This window comes from Lissotriton vulgaris, chromosome 5, assembly GCF_964263255.1.
Source record: "Lissotriton vulgaris chromosome 5, aLisVul1.2, whole genome shotgun sequence".
Lineage (NCBI taxonomy): Eukaryota > Metazoa > Chordata > Amphibia > Caudata > Salamandridae > Lissotriton > Lissotriton vulgaris.
In genome coordinates, this window is record NC_141693.1 from 1817906676 (window position 1) to 1817932345 (window position 25670).

The 25670-nt window shown below is 47.7% G+C and overlaps 1 protein-coding gene across 1 annotated transcript; it reads left to right on the forward strand.

Moving 5' to 3' along the window:
- The first annotated feature begins 11151 nt into the window (after positions 1-11151).
- On the forward strand, positions 11152-25598 carry LOC147717436 (uncharacterized). The gene is made up of 2 exons (XM_086919851.1): positions 11152-12267; positions 25467-25598. Exons 1-2 carry the CDS (start codon positions 11152-11154, stop codon positions 25596-25598), a joined length of 1248 nt encoding a protein of 415 aa, XP_086775977.1.
- The last annotated feature ends 72 nt before the right edge of the window (positions 25599-25670 follow it).

Below are 25670 nucleotides of genomic sequence, written 5' to 3' on the forward strand. Positions count from 1 at the left end.
CATTTTTTTGGGGGTCAAATGTTAATGTAAGACTGTACTGTCATTGGCACGAGCCCCTGCGTGTGCCAAGAAGCTCATCGGAGTACAGGCTCTATTCCCGACGCATCTCATCCTCCACTGATAAGGTACTTCGAACTCTTCCCATAGGTTCTTGGGCCCCATTCGAGGCACATTTGGTCCCCTCCCTGCTAGCTGAGTTCACAATATAAAATACCTAATCCAAAATATATAACGACAAAAGTCCTATCTTGCAAGAGAGCTCAGCAACTGAAGACAGGATTGACTCAGCATTTCATCTTTCAGAAACTCATGCATTTGAGCGTCATTAAATTTCGTGGAATGTAAGTCAAAACACAAGATATTCAATAACAAATACCCTCCCTAGCAAGCCGGCTCAGTTACTCCGAGCCCCGATGTGGCCAACTCAGCCTTTAATCTTTCCGGGGTCGATATATTTTAGAACCATTTCATTTGTGACATTAACACCTGTTATTTGTGGTGTTTTAAACCAACGATTACCCTGTTAAATGCGATGAAAACGCAGTTATTGTTCTTGCAAACACAGCCTCCTGCCTGGGAATGGCGGCCCCGCTCAGCCAGGGCCTGCGGGACCTGCCCCTGGAAGGGGATATTTAGAGCTGTCTGGTGCCCTCTGACCCCGGAGCGGTGTAAATCTTCCGCACTGTGTTGTGCACACAATGGGCCCCGCGCTCTGATTAATCGCCCCTTCCTCTTCATGTGGAAGCTGGGAAAGCAGGGACTCGCATCCTCACACACAGGCTGCTAATGATACGGGGCCCCACCCAGGGAACCAGGGCATCCGAGGCCCTGCCCAGCCCCCTGCCACCTCACCCTCCGCCCTTGGCATTAACCCTCCGCTCGCTGTGTCAGTGCCCCAAACACCCAAGGGCACGGGAGGGGGCCAGGAAAGGGAGAGGCGGGCATTCTTGGAAAGCTATGAAGGGACCTGCATTCTGAACATGATGATGCCCGCTGTCTGTCTGTCTGCATGCCCCCTGGACAGAAAAGTTCGTAATGGGATGCGCCTGGTAGTGCTCTACGTAAAGTGGGAGCAATGTGTAGAGAAACTCCACATCGGAGGTACAGACCTTCTGCTAGAGAACAAAGATCAATTATTTCTGGCAGATGTCTTACTTTTCTGCAGATTTTGAAAATGTCAAATTTTCTGAAGCTTTTTGAAATTTTCAAAATGATCTGCAGATTTTCTGCCTTCACCAAAATTTCGCCAGAGTGAAGACCAAGGGGGTGCAGACCACAGCGGTATCCATCACCAGCTCTTTAGGTCGGGAGGTTCTCTCAGGCACTGTGCAATGGTCCTTCACATTTCTTTCCTCTGTGTGTAGCAGTGAGGCCTCTGTGCGCTGCAGCCAAGCCCATGTGCGTGAAGAACCCGATGGTGCGAGCAAGCGCAGCAACAAAAATAAGTGACAAACACCACTCTAAACCAGAGGTTAATTTGTATACAAATAAATGCCAGGACTCTCGTCTGGAGGCAGGCGCACCAGACCATTTCTCCCGTTATGCTGCCTAAAAAAGAACCAGCTACTAACCATGAAAGTGAGGAGAGGATGTGACCTAATGGCCAGAAATGTTGGCTTCGAAGCTGGGGAATCGAGTCTCAGCGTCGGCCCAACATCCTGTGATTCAGGGTAAATTACTCAATTTCTCCGTAAATGAATGTCTCCTTAACTGGTGCTCATGAAAAGCACTGGTGCTGATGATGATTATTTTTTTTAAACCATTTTTATTAGTTTTTCATAGTCATCATACATTGACATAATATTGGCCATTTAGCACAGGTATCAGGAGTGTACATTGTAATTTAACCAGTCCATCAGTGGTTGAAAATGGTGTATTCACATTGAGGGTGATTATTGAGTTCCCTGTCGTGGTCACGTCATGTCGTAGTGTGTCTCGTGATGGCTATCATGACAAACGTGTGCTTTGTTCTTTGCCCCGTTCTTGGAACTACCAGCTTGAGTAATTAAACCGGGACGAAAACTGGGATCGTAGGACAAGGCGAATGGAGCATCTTCCTCCAATGGCGTCCAGAATTAGGAGGATGGTGTTGCTGTGTGGGTTCATATGTGAGGGGTCGGTGGGGAGCAGGGCTCTTCAGTAGCAGGGTACTGGCCAGTAGCTGTCGGTGGTGGGAGTGCTCGCCAAATTCAATGCAGTGCGTGCAACGAAATTCGTTTTATTTATATGTTTACTTACCTGTATTTGGCCGTATTCCGTAGTTTACTACCCTTCACCCTGCCCCACCCCCGCCCCACGTCACTGCCCGGCAGCACTCCCACCACGACCGCTACTGGTAATGGCAAGGATGCATGTTATCGCTGGCTTGTTTCGTCCTGCTGGGGCTGCTCTGGGTCAAGAGCTGCCACTGTATCTGGGCGTGTGAGCTGAGCTTTTGGCTTGTAAGTCCGATTGCGTTCGTGTGTCTTGGTTATGGGCTAGGGCCGCATTCGGCCGCTTCGGGGGTTGCTGTGCGCTTACTGCATGTTGCCTGAATTGGTGTAGGATCATGACCCACTCCATAGATAAATGTGTCTTGTGCGCTCCCTGTATCTCCTCCCGCCTGGTTGTATCCTCCTCCGCTGAGCCTCATTTACTGACTGCCCCCGTCCAAGCTGCCAATGGGGGTCCCTCTGGGGCTCTTCAGTACATAGTGATAACTCTTTTCGCCAGAAAGAGGGTTAGGGATGCGAAGAATGTCTGCACCCTAAGGGTTTTATTCCTGCGGAATATCCCAAGCCCACTAGCCTCCCAGGTGTTGATGTGGGTGAGCTCTGTTGGTTTCCGCAGTGTCTTGTGTATTGTGCTCCAATAGGGTTGTATCATGGGGCAAAGCCAGAACATGTGTTTAAATGTTCCATCCGGTGTCTAGCATCTTGGGCATAGGAATCACGTATCTAGGGTGCTGATGATTAATTGCCGGTGTTGAGCACCAGAAACCACCGGCTCAAATTAAGCTTTGCTCTAAACGTGTTTTTAAAACAAGAGTGAAATGTTCATTTCCACACATATAGCTCCATGAAACAAGTTCTTGAGACGAGACAGTTTTGAATGTAGATTTACATGCCATGACATGGATTGTTCACACAGGTATGTACACTCCAGGTTTATAAGAGGACAGGACTATGGAGGTTGTAGCATATAAGATTCTTCTGAACATTATCAAGTGGAGCACTGTTGATTCTTCTTTTCCACCATCAGAATGTGGAGCGTTTTTGATTGAAGTGGCGGCTGGTGTCAAGGCAGAATGTTGGGCGGGGGGATGGATGGATTACACGGAAAAAAAGAAGAATTTACCTTCAGATAGCCGCATCACGCTCCTCCGCTCTTCTGCAGACAGGCTCCCAGAATCCCCTGCGGCCAATCCTGACGCTGCCCTCAGCAGCATGAGAGCAGCATCAGGATTGGCCCGAGCGCCCACGATTTGCTCTCCCTGGGAAACTGGGAGCCTGTGCCTCCTGTCTCCAACCAAGCAACGCAGCTCGGGTTAGAGAAAGCTTCTTTGCGTATTTCGGTATGGCCCATCTGAGACGGCCAGCCAAACCCACATGCGCACAGAAGGCAGTGCATTCTACTCCACTCATGTGCCTGCCATCCCCCTGGCCCCGCCCCCAAGACTCAGCACGTTTCGAAGAATACTAAAACGATAATCAAACAGATTTAAAACCCGTTTTATTATCCTTTTATTTTTCAAGTTTTGAGGGTGCTTTCGGGGGTGGGGGGAGGGTGATGGCCCTTTGCCATAGCGTAGGGGCCGCCGCTGTTTGAATGTACAAGTATGTGTGGAGGAGTTGAGAAAACATGTACACACTTTGATCTTGGCCCTTCAGTGAGTCTACAGGCAACATGCAGGTACAATTTTGTGCAGTGACAGTACTTTAAATGGAGTGAAATGGGTGAGGGATCTCTAAAAGGTGCACGGCCAGAGGATTGTAGCTAAGCATCCTTTCTGAGAGGTATGGCTGAAAACATGACCAAGAATCCTGTGCTTAGAAAACCTAAGAATTATTTGAGCGCCTCAGCGCTTTCTGTTACTTCATCCAGACACAACAACAGCAGACCCACATGTAAAGTAAACCAGACCTATTGGCTTTTTTAATACTTGCTAGTTGTATCAAATAGATAAGTAACGAGGATTTTGTTGTGCTAAAGAGACCTGAAACTTTCTGGCCTTGACACCAATTTCCTCTAAACCTAGGCCCGTGTACTACCCTCTTCTTTCTGAAATCCTCCATCTGCATATTTTGCACGTCATCTCTTTCCTCTTCAGCACCATCCTTTCACTGTCCTGCACATACGAACACGCCAAAATAAAAAACATGCGCAAGTTCGCACAAATTCGTGGATTTTGCGGACCGCAAATTCGCAAATTTCGCCCATACTTAATTACCAGATCCCTGGAAGAATCCGGCTGCCCTTTACAGAGAATTAGGTCAGATTATATCTGCAGGTACTCCCTTTCTTGAGGATATAGATTTACTTTTTTGGTACAGTTGTCCCCACTGAAATGTGGGGCAAAATTCGACATACTGACCATGAAGTAGCGTTGGGAGGTAAATGGGCTGACCAAGAGGCTATGGTAGAAGCAAGGGTAGGAGGGACTAAACTAGAAGCTGCCATCCTGACTTTGCCTGGTAAAATAATGACATTTATGAAAACACTTTTTCCGGAAACTGTCATTAACTGAGATAAAATAAAAGCCTGATGCAGCGAAAAGATGAGAATGTGGCTGACTTCTTTTCCCGTTTTGAGGCAGAATACAAGGGACATAGTGGTTTGGATCCCCGGACCCCAGGTTCTGGCCCAGTATTTGTTGATAAGATTGTCAGCAACTTGCTTCCTGAGATCTCCGCCAGGCTTAAGAAAGTTGAAAGTAAGTGGTCTGCCCAAACTATGACTGGTATCTTGGCTATGGTACAATATCATGAGAATAGGGAGAATGAGGATAGAGACAAGGAAAGTAAGAAGGTTAGGGATTTTAAGACTAAGGCATTTCTGCAGCAGGATTACCCTCCCCGAGGTCCCGATGCCCGCAGGAATTTCAGACCTCAACCCCAAACCCCTCTGAGGGTTCGCCAGTCTACCACCTCCAGCCCTCAACATACGGGAGCCCTCCAAACAGATCAGTGTGCTTATTGTAAGGGGTACGGACATATTGTCTAAATGAGTGTCCCGTGATAGCTGAAAACATCCGAACAGGAAAGACTTGGCCTCGCGCTCCCAGGGAGGGGAGGCCGACTAGGGACCATGGCCCGCCCCATCCACAGGATAAAGGACGCAGGCCCAGGGATGACGCTCCCATTCGGCAGAGCCCCGCCAATAGGTTTGATGGGTACGAAGAAACACGCACTTATTACAATGATGATTATGATGAAGTTGATGAGACAGGGTCCTACCAAGCATAGGACAGCCAGGAAAGGGGTATTACCAGAGTGCAAATTCCAGTGGATCAAAGGGGCCTGTATGTTCAAATGTCAGTTGTGGGGAATGATCAGAATTTTCTTTTGGATACTGGGGCCACCAGGTCTTCTATTGCACGTCTGTCAGTCCCGGAGGCACCTCTTTCTGACAATATGAATGTCTCCATGGGTTTTGCAGGAACACCTGTGACCAGCTCTGTCTCTGAGCCCCTTCCTCTCGATATTGGCCCTGCACATGTTGACACTCCCTTGTTCCTTACTACAGGTTGCAGTGAAAACTTGTTAGGCATGGATTTACTGAAAGGTCTGTATGCGACCATATCATGTAGTCCCCAAGGTGTATCCTTAACAATTTTCCCCACCGCAGCTTCCTATATGTATCTATCAGGTCCCCTCCCACCAGAGTTGCAGTCTTTATCTTCCTCCCTCTGGGCATCATCAGACACTGATGTAGGGTGTCTCAACATATCCCTTCATGTGGTACGCATCCAGCTAGGTGCATTTCTCGCCCGCCTACGGCAGTATCGACTGCCCGCGGAAGGAGAAATGGCCCTTTTAATAATATCTGAATTAATGGACAAGGGCGTAGTAGAGGAGGCACGTGGCAATATCTGAAACAGTCCCATTATTCCCATTCTTAAAAAGACCAATGGAGATGCTCTCTCCCCTAAAATATACAGATTTGTGATTGACCTTAGAGCCCTTAACAAAATAACAATCTCCCAATATCCTGTTGTCCTTGACATTACAGCCCTCTTAACGATGGTCCCTTCTGATGCCACACACTTTTCTGTCATAGACCTGAAGAATGCTTTTTTCAGCATTCCCATACATCCTGACAGCAGACATTTTTTTGGTTTCTCCCTTGGTGGACGGAGCTTTAGATTCTGCCGCACCCCTCAAGGTTTCACAGTGAGCCCCAGTATCTATAGTCATGTCCTAAAAAAGTCAACTCGATTCCTTTGAACTCCCTGATAATTCCACACTATTACAATAAGTAGATGACCTCCTCATTGCTGCAAATTGTGCCCCAGCATGTAAAGAAGCTACTTTCTGTTTATTACGCCACCTTGCCCTCCATAATCAGAAAGTCTCTTTAAAAAAGCTTCAGTTTTGTCAAGAGAAGGTGACCTATTTAGGTCATCTCATCTCCTCTCGAAGGAGGGAAGGCAGCTCACTGCTGATCGTGTAGCCATTATCAATGCTATGACGGCCCCACGAACACAAAAGCAGGTGTGAGCCTTCATAGGCCTAACTTCATACTGTAGACAGTGGATTTCCAATTTTTCGGCCATGGTCAAACCTCTTCTTGCCCTTACCACTAAAGACATATCAGACAGTTCCTTTCCTTGGACTAGAGAGCATGCGCAGGCCTTCCAAGATTTCAAGAGGGCTCTGTGTACTGCTCCAGTCCTCGGAACTCCTGATTATAACAAACATTTTTTTCTTTTTGTACATGAGACAGACGGCTGTGCATGTGCTGTCTTGACCCAGATGTTCGGAGGTCACCATCGGCCATGTGCCTATTTTTCAGCCACCTTAGATCCTGTTGCAAGGGCTCTTCCAGGATGCCTACGGGCGACCACTGCGGCTGCCCTCATGGTCCGTCAGAGTGCGGGGATCGTCATGAACTCCCCCCTGACTCTGATGGTCCCCCATTCTGTAGATACCCTCCTTAATAACACCAAGACACAGTACCTCAGTAGCGCACGACTCACAGGATATGAACTGACACTCTTTGCCAGCCACATCAAAAGATGCACTGTACTAAACCCCGCCACATTACTCCCACTGGATACTCAGGATGCCCGCTTAGACCCACATGCCTGCATATTAAGGACAGAGGAGGGGACAAAGGGATGGGTTGACTTACAGGACACCCTGATAGTAGAACCAAAAGATATACTGTATCTGGACGGATCATGTCTCAAAGGGTCAGATGGTAACACCTCAGCCGCCTACGCCCTCATGACATTAGGGCGAGTAGTAGAAACAGCTCAGATTCCGCAGTGCTCTGCTCAAGCAGCAGAATTAGTGGCCCTCACTCTAGCTTGTGAGTTAAGCAAAGGGATGACGGTAAATATTTATTCTGACAGCCAATATTCTTTCGGGTGGCCCACAACTTCGGGAGGGTGTTGAAAGAAAGGAATTTCCTTACTTCCCATGGGACCAAGATTCAACATGGCCCCCCAATTCACCGACTGTTAGACTCCCTGACACTCCCCAGAAAGGTGGCCATCATAAAATGTAAAGCCCATAAGAAAGTGACAGATGATGTTGGGAAAGGCAATGCCCTGACTGACCAGACAGCCAGACAAACAGCTCTTAAGAAAAGGGAAGGAATGTATGTAGGAGGTCCCGCTAGGTGGGTAGCAGATGAGGGCATGGTTGAAAACACAGAACAGAGTGTGATTGATATTCAGTCCCATACTACTCCTGAGGAACTAAGGGTGTGGAGGAAGCAATTAGCAAAGGAGGGAATTGATGGTTGTTGGGTCCGTACGACTATGGAAAGACAATGGATGTTACCTGACAGTCACGTGCTACCAGTAGTTACGATGGCCCATGGTCCTGCTCACATCAGTGCAAGAGGGATATGTAAACTGTTGGAACCTACATGGTACAACTCTAAGATACCAGCATATGCTGACAAGCTGGTTAAAACATGCATGATTTGCCTAATGTATAACCCAGGAAAAGGCACAGTTACTCCTAAGGGAGGAGTCTCTCCTCCTACATTCCCTTTTGAAGTCCTCCAAATGGATTACATCCAGATGGACCAATGTAACAATTTGAAATATGTCCTAGTGGTGGTCTGTACCTTCAGCCGATGGGTGGAGGCCTACCCTATCAAAGACTGCACCGCTATCACTACCGCCAAAGTGCTATTAAAAGAGTACCTCCCACGATTTGGTTGGCCCGCTTGGTCTGGAGTGACAACGGGACCCACTTTACGGCTCAAATTATGGAATATGTCTGTACAGCATTGGGTATAAAACAAAAATTTCATGCAGCTAACCACCCCCAGTCAGCAGGTCTAGTGGAGGTGTACAATGATATCCTAATAACTAAAATAGCCAAAATAGTAGCCGAGACAGGTGTCACTTGGGTTGATGCTCTGCCCTTAGCCCCACTGTCCACAAGAACAATGGCCCACACCAGAATAGGGCTATCCCCCCATGAAATTGTGTTCGGGAGGCCTGCCAATGTATGGGATGTCCCACGGCCTAAGAAACTGTCTGATGATAACCCCTTCGCTGCTCATGACGAGCTCAGCTCATCATGAGGCACGGTTGAGCTGTGCTTATGACGAGCTGAGCTCGTCATGAATAAAGGGAACTCTGTGAATCCAGCACCGGGGGGGAAACCGCTAGCAGCCAAGGTGTTAAATACCCTGTATTAACTGATTATCTGTACAGTTTAACTAATACCTTTCATACTCTTTATCACCAGGTGCATGAGGCCATACCTGACAAAAGCGATGGCCCAGGACACGTCATCCAACCTGGTGGATATGGCTTGGTGAAAAATGTTCAACGGACTAAGAGCCTCGAGCCCCGCTGGACACAGCCCCGTCAGGTGTTGCTGGCCACCCACACCGCCGTGAAAGTAGAAGGTCGAAAGAATTGGGTTCATTCGTAACACTGCAGGCGTGTGCCTCTGCCCCTCCCCTATGATCAGTGGGTGAGGGAAGGTCAAGGAGACTCAGAAACAGAAATAGTCCCGACGTTTGTCCCATTCAGCGATGACAGACTGCATTCTACATCTACGGAAGCAGAGAGTGACAGCGCACTGAAAGGAAGGGTGGAACCCTCCCTTAACTCTGCTCAACACCAAGAACAATTGTTTCCCGACCATACTGTCCCTACTTCCGACCGATAGAACTTGCGCCCCCGAGGGAAGGCTTGCCCTTGACTTTGCCATGTGCCTATAGGCTGTACGGCTGTGAACTGAGAGTAGTGCTTGTGTGTTAGACTAAGGTACACCATAGGGCCCTTGGCACCTGTGCCCAGTAGGTATGGGTGCAAAATCCACTCCACTCGCAAAATTTGCGAATTTTCAGCAATTTCGAGATCCGCGAATCACTCAAAATTGCCGAAAAATGCGCAATTTTTTTTTGTCCACAGTATGCACAGTTAAGGCAGGTGCTCGAGTTGAAGCTAACTTTGTAGCCATTTTAGAATGGCGCCGGCAAGCTGCCAGAGTGATTGCTGGTGCCATTCTAAAATGGTTACAAAGTTAGCTTCAACTCAGGCACCTACCTTAACTCTGTAAGTGCTTCCTGTGGGCCAAAAATTAAACCTCAACAGGAAGCAGGAGGCTGCTTTCTCCTCACTTGCTGCCCTGCTCGCTCTCTGACCCTTTATACACAAGAGGTATGTTGACACGTATAGAAGCCCCGCACCACGCACGAGGCTTCTGTCACAAAAATTAAACCTCAACAGGAAGCACTTACAGATATAAATAAAGCAGGTGCCCGAGTTGAAGCTCAAATTCAGTCACGTTTTAATCAGCCCAAAACATTTGTGAGCACGGTCTGGGCAAGTGTGCTTTAACCCCAAACTGGTGTCGAAAATTATCTGTAATACCCAAGTGAGGTCTTTGCATCCCTGAGTTTCTCGAGCGCAATCCCCTTTCCTGTGACCAGGAGCCTGCTTTCTCCTCACCTGCTGCCCTGCTCGCTCTCTGACCCTTTATACACAAGAGGCATGTTGACACGCATAGAAGCCCCGCACCACACACTAGGGTATCAAACGTCTTCCCGCCCTATCCCAACTATGATGGACAGCTCACTCAAGGGACCTCGGCGCCTTTTGGCGCTGTGGCAAAGTTACAGGCACACATGTTCAGTGGAGACAAATCTTCTGGCCCTACTTAGCTGCAGTGTAGGAAAAGCACTATCATTTACCCAACGAGGTAGCACTTACTGGATTAGTCAGTACAAAGTATTCCAGTTGAGTAGAGGTATTGTACAAAACGGTGGCATCTTCGTGGATAACTATGCAGGGCAGGATTCATTCTGGCACGAGGCTCCTGTCACAAAAAAAGGAAGCACTTACAGATATAAATAAAGCAGGTGCCCGAGTTGAAGCTCAAATTCAGTAACGTTTTATTCAGCCCAAAACATTAGTGAGCACGGTCGAGGCTGGGCAAGGGTGCTTCAACCCCATATTTGCTGTAGAAAATTATCTGTAATACCCGAGGGAGGTCTTTGCATCCATGAGTTTCTCGAGCACAATCCCCGTTCCTGTGACCAGGAGGTTGCTTTCTCCTCACCTGCTGCCCTGCTCGCTCTCTGACCTTATACAGAAGAGGCATGTTGACACGCATAGAAGCCCCGCACCACACACTAGTGGTATCAAACGTCTTCCCGCCCTTTCCCAACTATGATGGACAGCTCACTCAAGGGACCTCGGCGCCTTTTGGCGCGGTGGCAAAGTTACAGGCACACATGGTCAGTGGAGACAAATCTTCTGGCCCTTTACGCAGCTGCAGTGTAGGAAAAGCACTATACATTTACCCAACGAGGTAGCACTTACTGATTAGCCAGTAGAAAGTACTCCAGTTGAGTAGATGGAAATCGCAAAAAAATCTGCGATTTCGTGGGAAAATCCGCTAATTCGCTGACTTTTTTGCCCAGTGTAGCAACCACCAATCACAGACAGCCACTAGAGGTCCCTGGCTTAGCACAATGCCTGCCGTCCAAAACACCAGAATCCAGAAACAATATGTTATTCTCCGACATAGTAAATGCTTAATGGCCACCGTGGTAACACTGTTTGTCTCCCTCATCCTGTCTACCCTTGGTTGGCTGTTACTGATCTATCACCCTGTTAACTCACCAACTCCTACCCCGACTCCTGCAGTACACCAGTATTTCACGCTACCAGCCCACGAATTACCCCGCCGTGCAGAATTCTTCAATAACACCTTAATCCAAATGTTGCATCATCACCAGCTGATCATGAACACTTCGAACTGCTGTGTTTGTGGACTGATGCCGCATTCCATGATATACCCTGTCCCATTCTTTCCCTACCCCTTTTCCATCTCTGGGTCTTGTCTTGCATGGTGGATGTTGATGCAGGAGGCCTACACTGTCAATGGTACTGCCAATTCTGCCCTTGGAACATTTCAGGATGACTTCTGGCGGAACAGATCTGGCCATGTCAATGCTCCTTTTTGCCCGACCAGCTCATCCACATCGCTACTATCACCAGATGAACTCAGTGAGATGGTAGTATTCAACTCAACTAATCAACAAACATTTTCCAGATTACGCACAAGAAGGATACTGCCTGATGAACGAGACACTGTGAATGTCATAAATGTGCAAGGCTGTGTCTGCATTCATGGCCTAGGGACTAAGAAAGTTGGTACCAGTACGTGTGATATCAGAAAAGCTTTAAACTCTACATCTCCTCTGAAGCTGGTGGCATCCCCCAACACCTATTTCATCTGTGGCACTGCCGCCTACACTTGGCTCCCCCGTAACTGGTCTGGTACCTGCTATCTGGCCTTCCCCCTTCCACCAACGTATTCTACCCATGGAGGTTATCACCTGTCAATGAAGGGCGCTCTGCGCCACTCACGTAGGGGCATCATATCAGCCGAGGATACAGCAGGCCAGGAAACCGGGGACTTCTTTAAAGGGTTCCTTCTTTTCTGCAGGCCCATGGCCAGCAGTCGGGCAGTACGAGGACTGACCAGGGTCCTTGAAGCCACCATCACAGTAACAGCTGGTGCCCGCTCCATCATCACTGCAGAGCTACAGGCGAACCGCCTTATAACGCTTCAGAACCGCATGGTGCTAGATGTCATCCTTGCTGATCGTGGCGGTGTGTGTAAATTGATCGGCTCCCGCTGTTGCGTGTACATCCCAGACAACACACCTACAGTGTACGATGCCATCCAACGTCTGCATCGCCTTTCTTCCGAAATTCATCTGGATGAAGGCAACTGGTCCCTCACAGGCTGGATATGGGGCCTCCTTTCCCAGTGGGGGTGGAGGATCCTCATCTTCCTTGCCTTGGGAGTAACTGCCCTGGTCTCCTGCTGTTTGTGCTTTCAGTGCCTACCAGTGCTCTGTACAATGTGTGTCCAGACCATCAAGCCTCCACCCTCTAACATTCACAACACCAATATGATATTGATGCTCCAACAAGAAACCTTATCAACATTGACATTTCTTAAAGTATTTGCCATTCAATGGCAACATGAGGGTCTGAGGAAAAGTGTTCTACTGATCGGCATCATTTGTACCGGGACTCCATTATTTTTTCATTGCCATCTCGTGTCTAACACTTCCATACGACCCACCTGGTTGTTTCTGCTGATGCCTGAGGAAAATCTAACTAACACGACAACAGCCATCTTACAGGCAGTCATTTCTGCCCAGGAACTGTCGCACACTCAACCCCCCTGTTCTTGCAGTTTAAACAGAAAGCCATGAGACACTCACACCCTGTGTAAATGATTTGTTTTCCATCTCCTGCTCCCAGCCTGGTAAACATCCTTGACACCTTGATCAGGTTATCTGGACAATGATCTGACTGCCGGGCCTTGATCAGGGTGATTAAACTATGACCTGAAAGACCGGGCTTTGATCAAGTTGAGTGAACAATGACCTGAAAGAATGAGCCTTGCTCAAGCCGAGTGAACAATGATTTGTGTACCAAGCCTTGACCAAGTCACCATCTACAAACGTCGTCTGGATCTGGTTATCAACTGCAAACATTGCCCTGATTGGACAATGAACTAACAGCCAAAAGACCAGAAGGAAAAGGTATGAAAGGCTTGTAAGCTGCGGAGTAAAGCAACAGCCTCCTCTGTCTTGTTTCTGACAAGCTTGGGACTCTGTTCTGTAGCCCGGGCTATTTGAATAAATATGGGTTCCTCCTGCAGATGAAGGCTCCTGTGTCTACTTTTACTACGTATGAAGTGTATGGAAGACTTGGGCGATTCCCCCGCCGCCGAGACCCAGTAAGTGGGTTATTCCTGTTCCTCAGAGTGGTCGTTAAGCCAGTATTCAGTCAGAAAACAAGTGCCAATTTCATGTAATGGTATAGTTTTTGCTATTTCATCACATGCTTGACTGCTGACCTACACTTTAGGAGCATGCAGTTTATCTTGTTTGTGAACGTCTTATCTGTGCGAGGTGCTGCGCAAATCCACTTTCTTGCTAAAAATACAACCCTCTATCAGTGCTAGAAGTGACATTTAGCTCGGGTTTATGCATCTGTTTGGAAAGAGCAGGATGCAGATTGGAGAGTGTAAATAGCCAGTACCATTGAAAAGATGCCATGAGCCCTGGTGCAAGCCAAGAAAAGGACCACTTTGACTGTTGTTGGGCAACTAAAATACAGGTTTCAATGGGCCCTCCATGGCTCTGGGCCCAGTACCACAGCACCTGCTGCGCCAATCGTAGCTACTCCCCTGCTAGTAACATCAGATCATACATAGTACATGGAAACAACCTCTAAAAGGATATGCTACAATTAGTGCTGTGTAACCCAATACATTCTTCAAGCATTCAAAGATAATTATAATAATATGAGGTATGTAACTGTTACCTTTCAATACAAACTGGTAAAAACAAATAGGCATGAGTGAATGAAACAGTTAACACGTGTCTCTCCACAGCGCTTGATAAGCAATGTGGAAATTGTGTTTTTGTGCTGCCAAACCATGATTACCAGCTGTAATATTTACAATACAATTTCAAGTGCAGAGATATCCACATTGGGTAGGACCTGTGCACTGAAGCATATAGTGAGCATGCTGATCTCTATATTTTTAGTATCACCGGCAGGAGTGTGTAAAGGTAGACCATCTGCTGTCCACAAGTACGAACAGTGCCCAGAGCACAGACTTGAAACAAAACATTCTCTCCACGGTTTCAACATGAAAGACATGTCCTTAGTCAGGAGGAGCACAAACAAATGGATGCTTGCAGTGATTAATTAAAAAAAAGAAAACCATAAGGGCTGGAGAACATGCAACTGCTGTTGCTGCACACTTCCAATTCAGGCACTGAACCATGTGCCCAGTGCCCTATTGGAAGGTTGCCCTGCAGTGGGAGTAAACTAGTAAACTAGTAAGATGTTTTATTTTTCATTCTTCTACTTATGCATGTCTAACAGAGAAAGTAACAAATAAGCAGGAGGAAAGAAAACAAAGGGCTGGACACAGTACTCACTCCAGATAAGGAGTTAACCAAGTTCTACCTGGCAGCATACCTAGACAAGTGGCTGCTAAGTAAGTCTGCTTCCTGGTTGGTTGCAGCAGCACTCTTCACCACTGAAGCCTGAGCACTGTGGCGGTTCCATAGGGGCAATAAACATGTGCTATCCTTGAGGGCTCTTAAACACCCAGAATCGTGATCTAGTCCCCTGCAATGCAAGGTGCTGCAAGATTTTCTTTGGAAAAGATGTATTTATCTATCTGCAATAACCGCAGCTCGACTAGTAAGTCTTGAACATAATTTATAATAGTTGTGATTGGATGGGAAAAGTGTTCAGTGAATCTTTCTGTAACTCCGACTGCAATCCCTCACCGTTTAGAGTGAGGGGCACCTGGATCGAAGAAGGTAGACAGTCCTTTGCGTGAATTGAGACATGCCTGTACACCGCAGAGCTGCCTCCTTTGTGTGGTGGGAGGTGGTCGTGATGCTGGGGAGCTGGGGAGCTGTGCTGAAAGCGCTAGCTATGAGGTATGAAAGTTGTTGTGACTTGTAAGTAGTAGTTTAGTGTGTGTTTTGTAAGAGGGCCCCTGAGTGTTGAGGCTGTGTCCTCGTGTGTTGGCGTGAGCGAAGAGAAAGGTGGGGCCGGCATCAGCCACGCCAAAAGTATGGCGGGCATGCAAGCCCCTCACGACCAGAGAGGCAAGCCTGTCACGCACGGTGATGACGCGACAGGCGTGCCTCGACCATAATTGGTCCCGGGTCCTGGGCGTGACCCGGAAGTGATGGGAATCACATTTTTACCCCAGGGGGCACCAAACCATATACTAAGAAAGTTCTATAAGAACCACGACTCGAGTCAAGATCATGTCGAGAGGACATAAAAGTGCTGGGGACCTAAGGAACTACCCAAGGTGAGTGTGTGCAGTGTAAGAACACAATTGCGTGCTCTGTACAAGTCTACATGTACGTCGCAGTTGGATTTTTAAAGATTAAGGACCCTTCCCAGTGGACCCTGAAGAACCCAGTGGAAGACAGAAGGTTGCAGAGCCATCCCACCCGTGGATACCATAGTACCCACGTTACCTACACCAGGGAAACCAGGTGTGAAGTGGTGTCGGAAACCGCCGTCGAATCCAATGGAGGACGTCAGGAAAGCGACGCGGCTTAAGGAGGAGAAAGTGTCCGTTGTATTCCGAAGGTGGATTCTAATTGAGAGGTACCTGCAAGCAGAGGGGACAGAGTCTATGTCACGCAGGAGTGACCAGGAGATCTGGAAGACGGATTCCCACCGATGTCGGGAGTTGAAGGAGAGTTGACAAGGACTTTGACTCTGCAGCTATGAGGACCAGGCGATGCTGAGGAAGACCAGGAGCCATACACAAGCTGTTCCATGTCAAATGTCGATTGCTGAGAGGTCGGTGTCTGGCCGGAGCACTAACAAGCCTTGGCAAATGCAACCCATGCAGAAGTCGAAGAAGGTGCAATGTCGGGACCAGCACGGTCCAGGGTACTCACCACAAGCAGGGGAGCCAGAGCAGGCCCCAAGCAATCAGGAGAGCCCAACAGAAGTAAAGGTGACCCTCAAATGGACCCACAGGCCGGAGGCACTGGAGTCGCTGGAGGACCTCATGCAGCTCACCAAAAGAGGCAGGCCACAATGCACACAGTGCAGTGTTGCTGAAGATTCTGGTCACAGGAGATGCTTGAGGTTGGGGCTACTTGGAGGCCGACCATCTTCTTGGAAGGAAGCCAACAAGCATTTGCAACTGCAAGTTGACGCGGTGCACAGGGGTTTGGTTATTGCAGCCCACTCAAGGGATACTGGCCTCAAACTTGGTGAGAGGGCAGGGCAGCCCTCAGGAGCTTTGCAGAGTCCAGAGGCACTCAGGATCAGCAGACCGGTTGACTTAGCGGCGGTGCCTGGGAATGCTGGGGAGTGACTCCTTCACTCCAAGGGAGATTCCTTCAGGTGACTTTGATGCCCACAGGCCTTGGAAGGTTTCTGTATGGTGCACACTCACAGACGATGTAGCAGACTGGAAGGGAGACAAAGTTGAGCCTAAAGGAAGTCCAGTGAAGTCCAGAGTGTCCAGAATTTAGAAGAAGTGGTGTTTGATCTGAATTTTATCCCACGACAAATCTACGGATCCACCCAAAAGTAAACCCTTAAGTACCCTTAGGAAAGGGTTGGGACGATTCAGGGGACCCTCCCAGGGGGGGGGGGGGGGCGGACAGGGGGGAGGTTACTCCCATGTCCTTTGTCCAGTTTCAAGCCAGAGCAGGAGCCAACGGCTCCCAGGACTGGTTTGAACTGGACTATGCATGGGGACACCAAATGTGCCCCTCCCGCAGACTGAGTGGCGCTGGCAAGAGCACCCACCCTGCCCCAATACACTAAATCCTGTCTGGGAGGTGGGTTCACCTCCCTGTGACAGGATGCCTATTGTTCTACCTTCCTCTGCTCAAGCTTGGCTCAGTAGCAGGAGGGCAGAATCGTGTCTCTGGTCGGCAGCAACCATTTTGAGCTGTCCGGGTCTGGAAGAGTGGTACCGGGGACATGGAGAGGATAAAGGAGGGGTCTTACAGTGCTTGAAATCATACCTCCACACTGTTAACAGTGTGGGGGTATATGATTCCAACATGTTTGATGCCAAACATGATAGGATTCGTGGCAGCCGGTTTCGAGATGGTCATCGCGTAATTACGGGGTGCCTCTCAATACGGTATACGGCTGCTTCAATGACTACCCGAGAGAATGGACTCCGTATGCTGTAGGGAAGTCTTGTTCATGCAGGGGCACCCTCTCCCTTAGAACCAAGACCCTGCCTTGAGGATTGCAAAGGCCTGCTATAGGGGCGACTTATAGATTTTAAGTCCAGCGACCATAGATATAGCAAACCTATATCTTTAGTAAGTGGTGCTAGCACCAGTTTACACAGGCTGCAACGTCAGACCGGTAGTTAAAGTTTGAATGGTCTCCCATGGGTGGCATAATGAATGTTTCAGCCCATTGGGAACCATATCTATGCCATGGGGATCTTGTACCTTATACTAGGGACTAATAAGGGTACCCCAGAATCCAATCTGGGATGTACCTAAGTACTGAACATAACAATTTAGGGAGAAAGCAGAAAGACTGAGGTCCTGATTAGAAGGGTCCCAGTCAGACTAGTCAATAACAGCTTAGCACCAGGCTAAAAGTGGGGATAACCATGCAGAAGGATCCTACCTTCCTACACCGCACCATAGTGTTTGAGTGCACACATTGGTGGGTGGTTGTGGTGGGGTTTCCAGTTGTATTAACATTTCGAACTCCAGCCCTCACAAACAGTGGGGTAAGAGTATAGATGAGAATGTGGTGTTGAACACACTAGTTAAACCTAGAAAATTAAGATAAATAGTTTTGTACATTTTAAGACTCTTACACAGTACAATTTTACATAAATCACGACATCCTTTACAATTAATAAAAATTAAAACGTTTTTAAAATCCCATATGATTTAACATATAAAAAATGAAACACCCAAATAAAAAAAAACTATAAAAAAATATTTATTAGCCAACAAACACAGCAATTAGAAATTCAGCACCCCCAAAAATTAACATAACATTAAAATACTACCCATACATCTCCCAATGAACCCTGTGACCTGCAAATTACAGAATACAATTAATTATACACCCAAAAACACTTGAATCTCCATTAAAAAAACAGAAAAATAATTAATTCATCAATTCAAACTTTTAAGAATTTTATTCACAGAAACCTGCACTGGCTCCCCGTCAACAAGAGGATATCCTTCAAGCTCCTCATCCACGCACACAAGGCACTCCACAAGACAGGCCCAGCCTACCTCAGCAGACGGCTCTGCTTCTACACCCCCAACCACCAGCTACGCTCCTCCGACCTCTCACTCACCACTGTCCCACGCATCAGAAGAACAACCACCGGTGGGAGATCCTTCTACCACCTCGCCGCCAAGACATGGAACACCCTCCCACTGAGCCTACGACAGACCCAAGACATGCTGACCTTCAGTAGGACACTAAAGACCTGGCTGTACGATCAGTAGCGGCCCCCACCTCCCCCCGCAGCGCCTTGAGACCCTCACGGATATGTAGTGCGCTTAACAAATGACTGATTGATTGATTGATTTTCAAAAAGTCATAATTAAAACCCCATCCACCCACACCCCTAAAAAACGCACAACCTATAAAAAACAAAATGAAAAGATAACCAAAATAGAAAATACATATAAATAAATACATTAAAATCCAAATCAATAAAACATTTAAAGCGCACAGCTTCCAACCAGGTGTCCCGGGGCTAGAAGAAAGAAGGAAACACCCCAGCAACAGTTGTTAAATAGCCAAGTCGTTAGATCCTTACTAAAATGCAGCTCATGGAAATCTGACGCAGAAATAAAGGGGACTCATTACAAGCCCTTGTGGGCCAGATAGGTGAAAGAGCACCCACCCTTAGTATTACAACAGAACCTAGGAGTTCAAATCAAAAGGACCTCTCTGGATCTAAGCTCACGAGACAGCACATAAGGATAGAGCCTTCTGCATAAATAGTTATGAACCGCCCTGTAAAAGGAGCAAAATGCAATAGCCAGGGCTTTTGAAGATGATCCATTTCTTAATTGGGAGTCAGTCTAATTCTTTAAGCAGAGTCATCTTGGCACATTCAGTACCAATTTGGCGACACCATTTTGTACAATTTGCAAGTGTCTAATCAAATAGCTCAGAAGGCCAGAAACAAGGTATTAACATAATCAAGTTGGAGCATGATCGTCAAATGAATAATAGTTTTCCATGATACAAGCTGGACAAACTTTAATATCTTTTTCAAAGAATTTAGCAATTAGCAATGAAAAATACATCCCTGCTAGTGCTGTAATATAGGGACGGAAGGAGAGCCACTTATTGAATAAACAAATAAATAAACACAATATTTTAAATTGAACCCTAAAAATATTTTGTAATTAAGCTAACATTAAAATACTACTTGACTTTGTTCTGAAAAAAAAAAAAAAAATACTACTTGACAAATTTCCCAGTAAACGACATAATCCATAATAAATACTATACGTCAAATTTGTAAAATTAAAAAAGTTGAATCCCAAAATTTAAATTATACACTTCGCCAAATTCATGCTTTTCATACAAATATTTCATCATTTTTAAAATACAAATGAAATGTTAAATTATGATTATGACTTTATAATAAATCACAAGTTATAAAATCAAATTCTAAATTACTCATCAAAAGTTTGACAAAAAACGTGTTTGTATAAAACATTGCTCAAAGAATTTTTTTTGATTAAGATCATAACACTAACTATATTCCATACCACACAAGGGGCATCATTACGGTGCCGCCACCGTAATGGTATGCGGGACCGTCCGCCAGGGGCGCAGCGGCCTACATCTGCAATTAGGATGCCACTGCCTGAGTGGCATCCCCCATGCCCAGCATTGTGGTGGGAGGTGCTCACAGCACCGCCCGCCACAATGCTGGTAACGCATGTTGTGCATTGGAATGCACAAGGTGACAAGCACTGCACAGCCCCTGCCACCTCGACCATGTCAATGTAGGGGGGTACCACAGGTACCCCTCAAGTGCGCTCCCCACCCCTCCAACACCCAGGGGGCCAACAACGGGCCCCCACAGGCGAAAACTGCATGCCTTTCCATAGGCTCATCTCGCCCTAATCATAATATGGATGGCGGTGTCTTGCAGACACTGTCACCATATTGTGGCAGTTATCCATCCGGCTGACGAGTAGACCGGCGGAAAACCGACGAATGGGAAGACCATCCTAATGTGGTAGGGGGTCATTCATGGCAGGATGGTGGGTGGATTGCCCTCGCCGTGCCGGCTGTGGCTACCGCTGGCCCGGCGGGGGCGAACCGCCTGCCATCCTAATGGGCCCCTATATGTGGTAGATAACATTTTTAATCTTGATTTTAATAACAAACACAAAAAATATACATACCTTCTATATTTTAATAAAATGGGATGTCCAGGTGAGAAAAGATTGCGAGTTAGGTTGAAATATACTACTGCAATGCTACAGTCCAAAGCGTTGCAAGACACCATAATAAGATGGGTTTAGCATTGGATTATACAGACACCTTGCTGATGTTAACTTGTTTGGCTTACACCTGCCTATCGACAGGTGAGAGATACCTCATTCATAAATGTGTAAGGGTTTTATCCTGATGAATTTAGCAGAAAACCTATAACTATGGTTGAATGTTGCATGAGTTAGACTGGATGGCGGAACAGCGAGGCTGAGCAAAAAGGTAGTGTTGCTACTGGTGGGGCATCTTTAGGTTTAAAGCATTTTTATTAAGACAAAAGAAAATCATGGGGGAGGGGAATAGGAGGTTACGGTTACATACAGTACAATAAAGGAAGAAGTGCATCTCAGGAGCGTTGGTGAAAAGTAGTCCGGTGGTCCAGAAGAAAAATACAGCAAATGTAAGGCAAATAAGCAATCTGTGTGACCCTCGCGTGCACCTCAACACCCCATCTAAAGCCGAGCGCGGATAGCCATCAGCGATTCATCAAAGCACAACCCAGTCCCTCCGATCCCCCACCCCCAATAGGAGAAAGAAAAAGAAAACAACACCCCAACTCCCTCGTCCAATGGCCCTGTACTAGGATAACCCGCCCCAATCAGCCCACACCCCATCCCCTAAGATCCTGTCCCCCGTGCAGTCTAATCCACCGGGGTCGTCGGTGGCGTCAGCCTAAGAAGTCGAAGGTACCTCGGGCAGGTGAGCTCCCGGAATTCCGTGGACAGTAGTGCTAGGAAGGGTTGCCATAGCTCTTCAAATTGATCTACATCCCCAGCCACTGTAAGCGACATCTTCTCCATTCCCAGCACCTGCCAGAGCCTATGCAACCAACCCGTAATGGAGGGGACAGTGGTGGTGCGCCAGTGGACAAGAATGTTCTGGACCGCTGAGCCCAGCGCAATTGCAATCTGTCTACCCCTGCGGGACTTCAACGGATACATTAGATCATTGGGAAGGCCTAACAAAACATACGCTGGGAAGCGCGGCAGCTCAATCTCAAAGTGCTTATCCACCTCATCCAAAACCTCCTTCCAATAAGCGGTCAGCACCGGGCAAGCCCAAAGAATGTGTGAGAGGGTACCCTCCTGTCCGCATCCCCGCCAGCACCCCTTGTCAGTGTGTCTATGCATTTCATACAGCCTCTCCGGGGTGTAGTACCAATAGGTAGACACCTTAGTAAAGGTCTCCGTAAGTCCCGTGTGATATGCAGAGTGCCGCGCCCGATATGCAATTTTGTCCCACTCCTTATGGCTGAGTGTCCTACCCAATTCTCTGTGCCAGTGCTCCCTCCCCGGGTTATAATAGTGGAACGTGGGGGGCTGAAGGAATTTATACAAATCGGTAATCAGCTTGGCATCCGAGGTCCGAGTCACCAACCACCGCTCATACGGTGTGATTTGGCGAGCAGCGGTGTCGTGCACCTGGGGTTGGAGAGCCCAGTGTCGGTTCTGCATATAGCGCAGTCTGTCCATCTCCGTCAGGCCGAATTCCTGCCGAAGTTGTTGAAAAGGAATAACGCCTTCCGGCCCATAGATCTGGAAGAGCGCCCTACAGCCTGCGTTCACCCAATGGGAGAAGGCTCCCGGCTCCATCCCTGGGGAGAAGTCCGGGTTACCCACTATGGGTGTGAACGGCGAGGGGAAGGTGGTCAGGTCATGAGCCTCGCAAACTGCATCCCACTCCCTCAGGGGGACCCGCGTAACAAAAGAGGCGTAGAGATTAGCAGGGCGATGCGCGCAGCGTAAGAACGGAACCTCTTGGAGGGTGCGGCCCGCCACCGCCTGGTCTTGAAAAAGCCAGTGTTTGTCGGATTCCCACCTGCTCCACTCCACCAAGTATCGCAGTTGCGCTGCCTGAAAATATTTACGGAGGTCCGGGATACCAAGACCCCCCCGCCTCCGGAGCAAGCGTGGAGAGGACCCTCTTCATCCGCGGCTTGCGGCCTTGCCAAACAAAGCGGGAGATGTCAGCCTGCGTTTGTCTTATCCAACCCACAGGGGGTTGGAGAGGCAGAGCGCGAAAGAGGTACAGAATCTGGGGCAGCACCGTCATCTTGACCGCCGCTATGCGGCCCAGCCAAGACAGAAGGCCCTTGCTCCAGCGGCCAAGTTCCTCCTTGATCTTCCTGCCGAGGGAAGTGTAATTGGCTGTCACCATCTCAGGCAGTGTGGGCGCCAGCAGGATCCCCAGGTATGGCACCGTAGACGAGGACCACTGCATGGGGAAAAGGCGCTGAAGGTCCCTCCTGGTATCCGCCGCCAGGGACACATCCAACGCCATCGATTTGCTCATATTCATTTTGAAGCCGGCCACACGCGCAAAGGTGTCCAGTTCCTGGACGCAAGCAGGGAGCGACCTCCTGGGTTCGTCTAGGGTCAGCAAGACATCGTCCGCGTAAAGGCTGACCGTGTGGACATATTGGCCCATCTTGACCCCAATAGCGTCTGGGTTATTGCGAATCCTCCGAGCAAACGGCTCCATGTAGAGGGCAAACAGAAGCGGCGAGAGGGGGCAACCTTGTCTCGTACCGCGTTCGATGGCAAAACTACCGGAGCTACACCCATTGACCCGCACCGACGCCGAAGGGCGTTTGTAACAGTTGAAGACCATGGTGCGGAACTTCTCACCGATACCCAGTTTCCTGAGAACCAGCTCGAGGTACGGCCAATGAACTCTGTCGAAGGCCTTCTCCGCATCAACTGACAGTAGCATCCGCTCCCCCGGGATCCGCGAGGCCTTCTCTAGTACATGCGTCGCCCTCTTGGTCGGGGCATCTTTATAACAAAACTCTTTTTGGACCTGCCAGAGTCCTACCCACTCTTTCTTCTGAGGGGCACTCTGATTACAAGAAGAAGGCATGTGTTTAATAAATAACTTAAAAACGGACTTGCCGCCCCGAAGATCCACTGACTGCAATTGTAGATCGAAAACTATCTGATATCAGGACTGCATAAAATGTTGAAAAGATTTTTACTCAGCTAGTGCAAGAGTGTTAGAAATGGGAGTCTCTAGCTGGCAAGTTGTTACCCTGTCTAAGTAGGGACCCTTCTTCCTAGTCAGGTTAAGGGGGAAACACTACTGAAATAACCCCTGCTTACCTCCTTGGTAGCTAGGCACGAGCAGCCAGACATATCTCAGACGCAGTTTGTAAAGCATTTGTACATAACCATCGGTAATACAGTAAAAACACTACAAAAGAACACCATACCAGTTTTAGAAAAATAGCCAATATTTTATCTGTGCAAACAAGACAAAAAACAATAACAATCCACTAAACAGTTCTCAGACATGTAAATAATCAACAATAGACTTATAATACAGTTCCTTGAAATCGATAGCTCCGTCTGGGGCTAACAGGGCATCGTGAACAACAAATCCAAAGAGTTCTGGCTGACCGCGGCATCGCGGGCCAGCTACCGTGTTGGGGAGACTTGCAAAAATGTACCTTTACAAATGCAGGGCGTCGGCGACCTCTAGTTGAGATCCGAAGAGCCAGCATCGGCAAGCGTCGATTCTGGAGGTCGATGCAGGAGTTGTCGGGCCCTTTAAGTCACACGCTTTACAGGTCAAACTTTTCGCGGTTGAAGTCAGGAGCGCCGACGTCAACATGCGTCAGGGCTGTGGTGCGAAGTGCAGCAGTATGGCGTGCAGTGCTCTTAGGTCACGGTGCAGGCAGCGGCTCGGTGACGGCTGTCCAGAGGCGTTGGTGAGACCGGGGCTGCCGTGTGAAGTGGTGCGGTGCTTGTCGTGGTGCTGGCAGGTCATGGTGCAAGCAGCGCCGTCGTTGTTGTGAAAGGCACTGTAGTCAGCTGACGAACCGGAGTCGATGGCGCTAGCAGGCTAAGGCGGCAATGTGGGATGAAGGCAGTGTGTTGTGTAACTTACGAAAGGTACCTTCGAATCACGGTGCAAGGAGCGACGTCGATGTCGGCGTGGAGCGTGATCCAGCGCTCTGATTGAAAAACTGTCTCACAAACGCTAACTAACACCTCAATACTCACCATTAAACATTAAACACTGATACAGGCCCATAACACCAATGAGACAATTTTTGAGCAACTGAATCAGGTGATTTGATTAATAAATCTATTCACAAAATATGTACATTATTATATACAACTGCAGATTATCTTTCTTTAACATGATATTAAACATATTATCTCTCATAAATCAAATCACTTAAGGCGATTGGATCAACTGATGGAAACTAGACCATGAATAAACAAGACCAGCTTGTCATTTAAAATCTAATTTTATTATCTTTATTTTTCATAAGGAAAAAGCATTTACGTTTTAGAATCTTTTTTTTATTTTGCAAGGAAGAAAGCAGCATTTAATAGTGATATGAAATTAAGACTGACATATCAAAGCAAGCTCAGAAACATGAATTATTAGCAAAATAACAGTTCCCATTCCCTAAATCTATTTCCCTGACTATTTCTTTCTTTACCTGAAAGGGAAAAATCATTAAAAGTCTGCTGTCCTTACATGCGCCAAAGGTCCATCAGCATGTCACTACACTCAGGAATCGGAAAGTAAGAGTTTTTTCCTTGCTCATTGTGTCAGACTTTATACCTTTCTTTCTAGATAAACTTTCTACATTTTACATTCTTTCATGAAAATCCGTGCTTTTCATTGACTGTCCTGTGTCAGTCCACGATAAATTGTTAGGTCATGTCCGACTCTAGACCAAGTCCAGGCTTTACATAAGCCCTATTGTCTTTTAATTCAGCTTCCTCAAGAAAGTAACTTTCCTGGAGTTTTGTACATTTCACTTCCTAACCTTGGCTGGTATATCAAGTTCCTGTCCTTGGGTCATCTTTCCATGAGCACATTCAACACAACCAAAGAGGCTGCTTTTTAATTCACGATGACAATGCAGCAAAAATCTTCTCAGCTGCGCATGTGTGAAAAGTTCACTCTGGACAAGCTTTTG

What these genes read in the sequence shown, in the direction of transcription:
- LOC147717436 (XM_086919851.1), top strand. Translation starts at nt 11,152, where the DNA reads ATGCCTGCCGTCCAAAACACCAGAATCCAGAAACAATATGTTATTCTC. An exon ending in TAACGCTTCAGAACCGCATG is followed by an intron (nt 12,268 to 25,466) that starts GTGCTAGATGTC and finishes CTTTTAATTCAG; the next exon opens with CTTCCTCAAGAAAGTAACTT.